The sequence below is a fragment of the Pseudonaja textilis genome, chromosome 4, assembly GCF_049901715.1.
Source record: "Pseudonaja textilis isolate UNSWEBS1 chromosome 4, rPseTex1.2, whole genome shotgun sequence".
Taxonomy (NCBI): Eukaryota; Metazoa; Chordata; class Lepidosauria; order Squamata; family Elapidae; genus Pseudonaja; species Pseudonaja textilis.
The window spans coordinates 49,526,236-49,538,991 of record NC_141993.1 but is presented as its reverse complement, the minus strand read 5'-3'; the positions used below and the strand labels follow the sequence as shown (position 1 = coordinate 49,538,991).

At 38.5% G+C, this 12,756-nt stretch overlaps 1 protein-coding gene across 2 annotated transcripts in view; it reads left to right on the top strand.

Annotated features, from left to right (window-relative positions):
- The first annotated feature begins 4,184 nt into the window (after positions 1 to 4,184).
- Positions 4,185 to 12,756, top strand: part of LOC113436672 (prominin-1-A-like) — a 37,641-nt gene continuing 29,069 nt past the window's right edge. The window contains exons 1-2 of one of the 2 annotated variants that reach the window (XM_087932877.1): positions 4,185 to 4,799; positions 6,752 to 7,054. In XM_087932877.1, coding sequence (XP_087789003.1) covers positions 6,925 to 7,054 — 130 coding nt within the window. In that variant the 5' untranslated portion in view covers positions 4,185 to 4,799; positions 6,752 to 6,924. Of the gene's footprint in view, positions 4,800 to 6,656; positions 7,055 to 12,756 lie in introns of both variants that reach the window. The other variant, XM_026701178.2, reaches the window with a different exon arrangement.

Genomic DNA, 12,756 nt, shown 5'->3' with positions numbered 1-12,756 from the left:
CATTCTCTGCGTACTCGCCGAAGGCCTGAAGCACCAAACAGGCCAAAAAAGTGAAGTTCTTCACAAGTGAGTATCCACAGGTCTAGTGCCTATGAAGACCTGGTGCAGGAGCAGGGAGAATAGGCAGGGTAAATGTTGCAGAGCCTCTGCAGTCGTTCGTAAGGGTGAACAACTCCCATGGTGCTGCAACATTCATAGTTTCGGGGCTTGTTCATAAACGCTAGGGGGTGTTTATCGTGTAACTTCGAACTTTTGCTAAGGGAACACTCGTAATGCAGGGATTACCTGTACAATGAATGTGTTTGCACAAAATACAAAGCTAAAATATGATTTAATGGTGATAGTTCAATGTGTCGTATGAATACAGCCAGACCTTCAATTTTGCTGAGATTCTGTTAGTGAATGTATTTTTATGGAGATCAGCCTGAAATTTATAAATGCACAAAGTATTGTTTTGGGTATACTGGTCAACATATGTATTACACTCTGGCGTCTTCTGTTTCTCTAACTATGATAGGTCTCTCTTGATCTCCTCTTCCTATCTGTAGATTTTTCTCATTTTTTTTTTGTTCTCTTCACAAATTCTTCTCAGTCTCCCTCTGTTCTTGCCAAGAATCATAGAACCTTCACATTCTGCCTCATATGGATATCTGTACCTGATGTGAACACTGATATATTTTTATGAAGCATCATTTTTATTGTAAGTAGATGAATTGCTGAAGTGGTATCTCTAGTCACAGAGGTAAGTGTCTGAATTTATAGTAAGTAATGACAGAGTTTGCACTTGCAGTACATTCCTCTTTATCAGAGCTCCAAGAGCCACAAGTCAGAATCATCTGGGGCAAAATTGTGATGTAATTAAATGAGTCCAGAAATAAAAGGGCAGATGGATGATGAAATGATTTAGTGTATCCCATGAAAATGGTATAACATAACGTAATGCATTCCATTGCAAGATATTAGGCTATCTTGGAACACTAATTGTGCAGGACAAGTACAATTTTGTCAGTTAAATTATTTTAAATCAGAAACCATCAACTACTTGTTAGAAAAATCTAAACTATGTGTCTACCCCAGTTTAAAATGCTTATTTTGTCTACTGTTACTTGATATTTAGTAATAAATGTTCATTATAATAAATGAATGCTTAATAAAATAAAAGAGACAAATATAGTTTATCATCACAATATTTCAAGAAAACATTAAAACAATCACAAAGAACACTCTATGTTCTTTTGTCATTCGTAGACCAGAAATGAACAGTGTTTGCTCCTTGAATTCACTTTTTGTGGCCCTATAACCTCCAAAACTCATCCCAATTCCTCCAAAACACACCACCAAATATGTGATGCCATTCCATACACTTAGCTTCCCTCTGGCCTCAAATATGTGGCCCTGGTTTCTTGTTTTTTTTTAAAAAAAAATATTTTGTTTTATATCATACATTTCCTTTCTATGTTGAGCAGTGTGCTCTCTAGGTGTCCTCGGTGTTAACATACAAACATCATCATCATCATGATCATATATATATATAAACAAATATGTGGTAATATATAAACTAATATGCAATAACATATTATAACATATATTATCTTACATTATAGTATCGATATATAACCGTCAGAAATATTTACTCTATTTTTCTTTCTGCTATAAACCATATTTCACCTAATTCCACTCCTCTAACCTCAATATCTGTCATTTAACAATTTATAGAATAGTTCCCAATGTTATGAAATAGTCCGAATCTTCTTTTTCTTTTAGGGTTAGGTTGGATATCTCTGCACATTCCAGAATTTTTTAAATTATATTGTCTGCAGGGGTTTCTGGATTTTTCCAACATGGTGCGTATGCGATCCTAGCTGCTGTTAGGATGTGTAGAATCAAATATGTGTTACCCTTATTGTAATTTCCTCAAATCATACCCAACAAAAATGTCTCAGGTTTCAGAACTATTTGTTGTCGTATCATATTTTCCAGCCATGTGTGCATTTTCTTCCAGTATTTTTTGGCTTTGGGGCATGTCCACCACATATGGTTTGAACCTGGTGTCTGATTACATTTCCAACATTTAATTGATTTTTATACATATTCGCTAATCTTAGAGGTGATTAATACCATCTGTAAAACATTTTATAATGGTTTTCTTTGTATGCTGTTGACGTTTTAAGTTTATGATTTCTATTCCATAATTTCTCCCATCTATCCAGATCTATTGTATAGCCAAAATTCTTAGCCCAAATTATCATTGTTTCTTTTACTTGTTCTTCTTCCACTTTGTGAGTTAATAATTGTATATCCTCTTAATTAATTTTTGAACTGTTCCCATTAATATCTGGTCCAGCTCATTTGGTTCACTGTAAAATCCACATTCTTGCCTGTCTTTTTCGTACCTGGATTATACTTGCAACTGTGGCCACCATGGTCGGTCAATCCCTAATCCTTTTAATTCTTGTTTTGTTTTTAGTTCTCCTCTTTCGTTTAATAGGTTATAATATGATGGCACTGTTTTTTTCTTGCTGGGCCTCCAGCATAACCAGCCAGCAACAGAGCCTTCTTCTTAAGCCTCTCTCTCGGCCCTCTTAATACTTATTCGCTATCTCAGATCTTCTCTCTACTATCACATAAAAGAGGAGAGGGCATTGTATTAGCATCTTATCACTGTTTAGATACCTGTCCTATTAAGGCTTAGGAGATATTACAGATAGTCCTGACTGTTCATTTAGTAACTTTTTGAAGTTACAATGGCACTGAAAAAAGTGATTTATTATTGTTTTTCACACTTACAGCTGTTGTGGCATCCTCCTGGTCATGTGATCCAAGATTCAGCTGCTTGGCAACTAACTCTTATTTATGACAGTTACAGTCTCAGAGTCATGTGATCACCTTTTGCAACTTTCTGGTGAAACCAGATTCACTTAACTAACTTAACAACTGTGGCAAAAAGGGTAGTAAAATGGGGGCAGAACTCACTTAATTGTCTCTCTTAACAACAAAAAATGTGAGTTCAGTTGAGGTCATAAGTCAAGGACAACTTGTATTGATTTTTCACCAAATTTTCTGGGAATTGTCCCTCTGGATTCATGGACAAAATTCTCTCGCTAGACTTTCCTTGGCAGGTAACACTGACATCCTTTCCCAGGTTGGCCTTATTACATTTACCTGATAATATTCAGCATTTGAACAGCATCCCAATTCCACCTTCATTGGTAAATCAAAATCTGTGAATGTCTATGGCAGAACAATGGATTAGGCTTATTAGTGTTCTTGAATCCTAAATCAGTACATTCACCTGTAACTGATTTTTTTTTAGAAAACATCATTAAATCTGCTCCACGAGGGCAATATATATGCAGAGCCTTCACCTCCAAAACTACATATTAGAAAGTGTTAAGTCCCGGTGGTGGCAATTAGCAAAGTAATTGTATGTATCTGATAGGCTTACCTTTTAAAAAAGAATTAAAGTTTCTCTAACTACTTTTCTACTTTTGTTTGACATGATAGGCTAAAATGTGGTTAGCCAGTTTGCAATTCAATGTCTTCTGCAGTCCTTGTTAATTATTCTAAAGTCTTTTTTTTCACTTTTGAATTGATTTCACATATAGAAGACCTTTCTTGCAAGAGCCCAGTTTATTTTTGGACAATCCTAGGTGGAAGTTAGCCACTATCAGACAGCCACAAGAAGCTATCAAAAGTACAGAAATAGCTGAATAAGATATTTTGGCTGTAAGAAAAATGTAAAGCCCATTTTAGGAAAATATCTCAGGGCAACATCTCTGAGGGAGATGGGCAGTTAAGAAATAGGAAGTATAAATAAATAAAGCAGGATGAGACTAGCAATATTTTTTCTTCATTTCAGCTGCTCTAGGTTGAACCCAGAATGCAACTTCAAGCATCCTACTATCACCCTATCTGGGTGTCCAGTTCCCATCTCATTTCTCTGTTCCCAATAGATGGAAATTGTAACAACCGGTAGGTGGATTTCATATTTCCAGCAATATCTCACTTTTGGTTTCTTCCTCTGGGTCCTCCTATTCCAGGCTCTATAACACCGGGTCAAACTTATCTTTCTGAGGAATTTTAGAGGTATTGCTTAAAAATGAATTGACAGGGTTTAAAACAACAACAGGGGTATGAATGAAACAATGAAAAATACCAACTGCAAGCTACCTTTGCAATTTCAGGGCCTTATTTCAACAGAGGAAGTGCGAAGCTACTTTTGTTGAGAAACCTTCGAAGTCCCGTTTGCCAGAGGGGGATGTTGCATTAGACGGGACCTCGGCGACCTTACGCCTCTCGCCAGAAACAAGAGTTGTTTCCTTGGAACCCTGGTTAGAAACTGAGGGCACCACTCATAAAAAACAAGTCAACGAGAACTCTTCCGTGCGGGGCTGCGGAGAAAATGGGGCGAATGGTTCTCGGGAGCTGCCACAGTCCCGGCTCTAGAAGGTCTAAGCGTCGTCGCTCCCTCGGACTCCACGCTCACGTCGTTAAGGAAACCAGCCATTAAGCGTCTCTGCCACCAGTTGCTCCGGGTTGAGGTGGAGTCCAACCAGTCGCATTTTGGAGGTCGGAGAATAGCCCAGCCGCCCAGAGAGAAAGCGAGGGCGCAGAAGGAAGGAAAGGCCGGGCTGGGATTGGATCACATCCCAAGGGTAGCGAAACTAATCTCGCGTGTCCAGCCCCTCCTTCTGCAGGACAAATTCGCTATGGGAATTCGCGTCGACCCTCTTTAAAGATCTGGGTCTCCCCTTTCGCAAGCGCGGCGCCCCCCAGTGTTCGCGGAGCTGCAGTATTAAGTGAGTCTCTTCTGTTCCGACGGCGGGAGGGGTCTGTGTGTGACCATCACCCCCACTTACTCCCCCCTCTCGTGAATTTTCCTCAGAAAGAAGTGAGGGCGAGGAACAGATGGGGGGACGGGAAGTTGAGACTTTGCCGACGGCTCGCTCTCCCGGGCCAGGGAAAACGAGGGTGGGAGTCGCGCGGCGGGGAACTCTTGGAGCTGAGCAATAGCGCGCTTTGATCCGGATTGAACCCGCGCGATTCGACGCTACTTCTCTCCCCCCCGCTCCTATTAGCTATCTAGCTATCTAATTATCATCTCTGTGTGGAAGGGTCGGGAGTGCAGTTTCATGTAGCCGGGTTTGCTTAACCCAGGGAAGATTTGCAGCTGTGGTGCAGTTCACTAAGGATTGAGTACAATAGTTTTATGGCGCTGCCGGAGCGGAGAACCCCTGGGAAAGGCGCACTCCTAGGGCTCTCCAAGCCCCGTTTTTTGTTTTTTTTTCCTGTCTTGCTCCTCCGGCTCCCGCGGCCCCCTTCCGGTCCCTCTCGTTCCCCCAACCTCCTCCCAGGTGGCGAGTCATTTTCCTTTTTTTCTGCAGCGTTTGGAAGAATTTGGGCGCCTGGTAGCAAAGTTGGACCCACTTCCCATCCGGGGCATCTAAATTTCTTCTCCGGGAAAGGAGAGGCAGGAAAAATAGAACAGAATAGAACCCTTTATTGGCCAAGTGTGTTTGGACACACAAGGCGTCAGGGTGAAGCTGGGAAGTTATTTTCAAAAAAGGTGCGTAGAGGGGAGGTGCGTGGGAAGTTGAGGTAGCTAGAGCTGCACCTTCCTCTGGGTGTTACTTTGGAAGGGAAGGCAGACAAGTATTGAACAGGATGTATCCCCCACCAGCCTGCCCCGTTGGCATGAACTAAGGGTGGGTAGGAAATGTGCAGTTGGAGCAACATGGTTCATGTCCAACCCCCATTAATCTCCTGTGAAAGTGGCACTGGAATACATGGGGTTCTGTCCCTCCAAATGTGAAAGTAGAAAAATACTCTCTGGAAGTGCTTGTGTTAAGCAGGTATTAAAGGATAGGGTTTCTAAGATTATGTCTCATGAATCTGATAATCTGTTAGTTAAAGTAGGTGACACAGGTGTTTCAAGGACCCAATATCTGTTGAATTATGGGATAATCATTGCATTCTAACAGTAACACAGCAACTAAATAAGTCTGTCATCTTCCTCTTCTAACATGGACCTGCTAAATAAGGGCTCTTCTCTGCCATAGTTTTACACTGGCATTTTTCTTCTATGTCCTCAGCTCCTCCACTAACCACTATACTCTATGTCTGTGTCCTGTCGATCACTCCGATTGGCAGAAGGGAAAATGATAGGAAGTTTTCAAATGAACTGGAGTGCAAAAGAACTTCTACTCTCTAATGTTTTGTGGAAGCCGCTGTATTTAGGCAAAGAGAGAGGGCTTCAACCTTTTCCTTCTGAGAAAAGGCTACAATTCTTCAGGTTTGAAAAAAAGAAAAGAAGGTATTGATTGGGAATATGACTGAGACAAAATATATATATACACCAGAGAGAACTCTGATTTCTCCTGCTCCCTAAGATAATTTGCCTATTTCCATGTTTTCTTTCTAGCACCCAAGAGATGTCTGATTGGCCATTGTGAAAAGCAATATTCTAGATTGAGATGGGCTTTGTCTAATTTTTCCAGACTGTTCTTATGTACTTATGGCTTCATTTCGGGGGCAACTGGGTTAAGGGGCTTTGGGGTTTTCAACCCTCCCTTCCATTATTTGAGCACTGAAAGTTGAATGTCACCTGTCCAAAAAATCCACATTAATTTCCTTATCCTATTTTTTTTTCTCATAAGGAAACTGATAACGGTTGATGTTTCATCTGACATCTTCCTGGTGGTTGCTGGGTTATACATACTTTATGGTACACTCCTGCTTTATCATCACCTAGGTTTCCGGGGTTGGTAAGAGGAAGCTTCAAAGAGTATTATATCTAAGTGGAAGGTGCTTGTAGAACAGCATCGGACAGAGATTCCTGTGAAGAAAACAAACTCCTGAAGATCCACAAAGGTTTTCTAACTTGTCCTAGGACTTGGGATTGTGCTGCCTATTCACCCTCTGAAGATGCCTCTTCAAAACCTCACACAGCCCACCTATCACCAACCACCCAGTAACTTGCATGCTGATTTACAAGGCTTGTTCAAGATGGTGCACGGTTACTTGGGGATTGTACAACCCAACAGTTTCCCCAAAGGTAAGAATTATAATAATGCAGGAACCATTTCCATATCATCAATAACCAGTTTAGTACAGAATGCCATTGGGTTCTTCATAAAACTTGGTCAGCCGTTTCCTCCCCCCCCCCCTCACTGTGTAGACTCCTCAGATTAAATGTTGTGAAGGACACACATTTAATTTGAGAATTCTTAGGAAAGTCTTAACTATTTGAATACCAAGATTGACGCCAGCTAAGCAAATGCAGTGAGTTTGCTATGGCATTGTGGGAGGAAAACCAATTTAACTGTCTTAATGAAATGATCATTTTTGAAATGATCATAATGATCATTTTTCTGAATTTGGGGGTCAAATGTTTTTGATGCATGTTAAAGTGTTGAAACTGTAACATGACTCCACACCTAAATTTTGCTTTCCAATCCTTCTGAGAAATAGACTACTACATAGTAGACCTGTCTGTGACATTCTGTATACATGTCTTCCTCCCTGATCTGAACTCGGGATAACCTGTTTTTCCAGCTTACAGTAAAAATAGGCTATTTACAAATAGATTTTTCTTTATGTCAATTAGAAAATACTTTCTCTTTCTGGTCTAGCTCCAGTGTCAATCATCTCTTCTCAGATTTTTTTAAAGTGCAAAGAACCTTGTTTAAATAACAAAGAACAAGCATTTGATCTGACATGTCTGCGGTCACTTGAAAAAGAAAACAGAAGCAAAAGGTCCACTTGAATTCTGGGCAGATGCTAGACACTGAATTCATAGTCCGGAAGTGAAGGACGAAAGGTGTAGAGAGCTGGCTCACCATGGAGTAGAACGAAATGAAAAAAGAACCTACGAGGGTTTTTTTTTGTTTCCAATAACCGTTTTTTTACTCACGGGCAGTCCAGGAAGAACAACACAAAACCTTCCACTTGTTTTCATGCAATTTTGGTTATATGATTAATGCTGTTTTCTAATAAATTGTGTCAATGCTTTGAATAAAACTTCTGTGGAAGAGTTCAAAAGTGTTAAATGGTACAGTATAGTTACCCTGAAATTTACACAATTTGTAATTTAATTGCACAAAGTTTGTAATTTAAAATAAGTCCTGCCTTAGGCATGAAAGCTGGCTGGGTGAGTTTGGGCCAGTCTCTCTCTCTCTCTCCTCTCCCACCACCCTCTCTCTCCCCCTCCCCCCCCTCTCTCTCAGCTCAACTCACTTCATAGGATTGCTATTGTGTAGCAAATAGGAAGAGGAAGAAGTATTATAACATTTGCTGCCTTGAAGTATTTATAAAAATAATAAAGACAGGATTTAAAAAAAAATTAAAATCAGAAAATGCTCCTTTTCATCATAAATATGTGAACTATTTTAGAACGATCTTCTGAAAACTCCAATATTATGGCTGAATGTCAGTATAAGTGCAATGGCAAAGCTGTGGAGCTTTGGAGCTTTAATTCTGCCACTGCTGACAAGCAACAGGACTGTGTTTTAATAGGAAAAATGGGGTGAGGGTGAAGGAGCTATAGCCTCCACTGGGCTATTTATCAAGGTTGGTTTCCCAGCCTTTTTTCCTCCCTAGTGGTTTTGATTCCACAAGTGAAGAACATGAAATTTACCACTGTTGAATAAGCTGGAGGAAGTGGTGTGTTGTTTCTTTTCTTAAAAAATATTTCTGTGATACTTTTAACATTTTAATAGGATATTTTAACAGAAAACACAATGAAAAATACATTTTACTACAAATATTCCAGGGTTAAATGCCTGAGAGAAATAAAAGTCTATATCTGATACAGTGGAGAGAGAGTTCCTAGCAAGGCCCAAAGCAGAAAATACCTGTAGCCTATCCTCTACAGCCTTCTTTTTCAGATCAGATATTTCAAGCCCCTGAAAAGATTAACATAGGATAAGGTGTTTTTTTTTACATATAGTGTCTGCACAAGGTTTAAATACAAACACCACTCTTTGAACAGTGTTTCAAAATAGATTTAGAAACCTAGTATAAATCTCTTCAAACCTTAGAGAGATGGCTTTGCAGTATCTTCTTCCACTTACGAGTCCAAATCTGTGCTTTGAACTAGTTCAAGTTCTAAAGTAGCCAATATGCTGTTCATTCAAATGTTTAGCCTGAAATGCACTAGTAACTACAGTGTGCTTAATTATAGTTGTTTTCTATCCAGATTGAAGCTCAGTTGAAGCCCTGCAGTTTCTTTTTTAACACACATACATCCTCCATTGTATACAAAGGAAAGGACGGAAAAGGATTAAATAGTTTGCTAATAGCTGTATCAGTTTGACCCTAAGGAGGCTGCTTCATTCTTTAGAATAATGAGGCAGGCCCTGAGGCTATGATTTCTTATCTTGAATATAATGCTTCTTGTGATGCAACTCAGAATGTTAAGATCCTTTTGACAATAGTGTTGCATGTTGAATTGTATTCAGATTGTAGACAACTTGATAACCTAACCCTTGTGTCCTCCCTGAAAGTTATGGCTTCTTTCTCTTTTAAGGCTAGAGAAAATTCTTAAAGCTCATGTGTTTAGTCTCTTGCAGCTTAAAGGGGTTGAGAATAATAGCTAATGAAAGTTGAGAATCTTCTAATTATTGCTCTTCTAGACCTTCAATCATTGAGTATGAAACTACAAATTTGTTAGATACAAATAACTTTAAAGGCCCACTTGGTGCAATATTTTGCTTTGAAGAATAGCCACCTATTCCCCTCTTAGTTGGTAGTCTCTGTGTTTTATTACTTCTCTTTAACTATTAAATAGCAAGCAGCTATTTAAGAAGTATGTACTCTTAGTTTATCTTACCCTTTAAAAATGAATCTAAGGTCAGCAGGCGCATTGAGCAACAGTGTATTTGTTGTATTTAACACTTATCTTTCCATGAAGGCACCAGTTCTTTTATTTTTAAGAATGCTAGGTTTTCTTGGATATCGGGTGTCAAGTAAAATATTTCTATGGTGGCTTTTTCCTGCCAGGATGTTTCTGTTTTACAATTTTACATCCTTAGGCAGAGTTTGCCTATGAAGCACTGGACTTAGGCAGTAGGCCAGAGGTCTTCAAACTTGGCAACTTTAAGACTGGTGGATTTCAACTCCCAGAATTCCTCAGCCAGCTACAGTCTTAAAGTTGCCAAGTTTGGGCACCCCTGCAGTAGGCATTCTAATCAACAAGGCCACATAATGACCAGAATCCAGCTCTTTCATAGCTGTTTTACCATTCTGCTATTCTGTCAATCACAGACCTTTGTTATTGTGGCTATTTTATCTTTGTCTTTGCCTGACACCGGATCACAGTGTCTGGAGAAAGTGTCTGGACAAATAAACACACACACACAAATAAATGTAAAAATATTGCCCATCCTTGGAAAGGGTGGTAGTTTAATAGGCCATGGAGAGAGTGATATGAAGATTGTTTTGGAGTCCACTTTATACTGTTGGAATAATTATCCTTCTGAGTTCATTTCCAAGTGGGGAAAAAGACACTGGAAACATGGAGGCTATTTGGAAAGATGGTTTAATGGTGGACTGGACCCCATGGCTTGAAGCTCCAAAGAAGGATGATCACATGCTCCAAGGTGAAGGAAAAGAAAAAGAAGGGCCAGCCAAGATGCTGAGAGACCCTTATATACCCTCTGTTGGGCCCTACCTTAGTGTTTCCTGTTCCTGTGTAAGAAATGTACCCCATTGGCTGTCAGACTCCCAGGGGTCTTAGATAACTTTTTAGGCTTTCCTGAGTTCCAGGCTTGGTTGAGCCTTGCTGGATGACGATGCACTGAAAGGGCTCTTGGGCAATTGCTATACCTTTAGCTGGAGATCTTTGTTATGGCCTAGGCCTTAATGGTCCACCCATTAACAAAGGTGGGGATGAGCTTCTGCTTCTGAGGTGTTTCTGCTCTTTAGTTTCTACTCTTTTTAGGGGAAATATTCTGTCTTTTTAATATTTCCTAGGATATTTCAATTTTCTAGGAGAGATGTGGGTGCTAACTTCCTACAATACATTGGCAGCTGCTGTGTTTTCCATTAAAGGCTTTGAGTACCAACATTTTTATTTATTGTAAAGGAGCTGTTCCAGTTCAGTCAATCATTAATTTTTTGCTTAATCTCTAGGCAGTCTGTTTCTAAATGCAGAATAAAGAAATTAGTTAGAGTAGGTGGAGGAAAACTAGCATATTAAGATGGGAAAAGAGATACAAAAATGACATGGCAAAGTAAGGTCAGCACCTTTTCAGAGGACTCTTAACAGGGTCTCCAATTATCAACATTCTATGTTGTAAAACTTTCCCATTTGTTTTAGAATCATGTACCCTGACCTATCAATGCTCACTGTATGTTTGGATAATTTGTATACACACGGTACATGGCTTTTCATTATCTTTTAGATTGTGAGTTTTTCAAGCATTCAGTTGTTTTTCTAGTTGCCATTGTTTAGACCTATGAATTAAATAGAACCCAGTAATTTTTTCCCTACATCTCAAATTTAACTCTTTGGAGTATTTCTTTTTGTTTGAAAAATACAATACTATATATTTAGCCTTATGAAAAACAAGTCTATATTATAGCTCAATATTTTGATTTACTGTTTCCTCCTACAACTCCTTTTTTATAAGATCACTCAACTGACTCATATTTGGATCACATTCCAGTAAGACACAAGTTTGATAATACTGAAGTTTAACCAGTTTCTCTAGTTTGTACATTTGGATTTTTTGCTTTCTTTTCTCCCTCCATTAAAACATATCACATTTGTCATTGTTAAATATAATTCTAAAGATTATGGACTAATGTATCAGTGCATTTAGTTTTAAAACATGCTATTGTGTCATATCTGCTTAAGTTTGCTTAATTTATTCTAAATTTTCCACAGTTGGGATGGGGTTTAGAAAAAAAATTTCTTGAAGATTTGAAAGTTTAATGAAGGGCAGTTTAGAGATCTGTACTTTTTTTTTACTAAGATAAGTAACTCATCCTCTTTAGGAAATACTGATTTTTAATGGTAATTGCCGATAAAAAATTTCAAATTAACATTGCCATTATGAGAACTGATCAGCATGATAATAAAAAAAATATTTAAACCCTAGTTATATTGTGATACCCACATACACAAAATAGCTATAATGTCTTATGTAGTATCACATAGTATAATATTAGTTAATATATAAAAATGTCTATAAGTTGGTAATAATAGATGCCACAATTTTGTCCTATATTTAAAGTTTATGTTAAATATAAAAATAAAAAAGCTAAACAACTAGAGATGATAAATAATGATAGAAATGCATGGATATGACATTTATTTGATTGAATTAACAAAGAAATCAAAATTCATTTGCATTCTCAGATAAAAATGACATGAAATAGCAGCAGAACAACAACAATACCGGTTCTCTCTATTGTTGTTGTTCTACTCTGATGGTTAAGACCCGTAGTAGAAAACAGGAGACTGAGTTTAAGTCCCATCTTAGCCATGAAAGCCAGCTTGGGTGACTTTGGGTCAGTCATTCTCTGTCAGTCCAACCCCACCTCAGAATTGTTGTGGGGAAAATAGGAGGAGAAAGGTGTGTTGGATATGTTTGCTGACTTGAGTTATTTGTAAAAATAATAAAGGCAGCATACAAAATAAATAATAAATAAGGAATAGAAATAAATTATTACTGTGTCTGTAAAATTTGTCTATCCGCCTAATCTACAGCTTGACTAATTGCAAGTTTTGCATTGCAATAATGCAAATTTCAC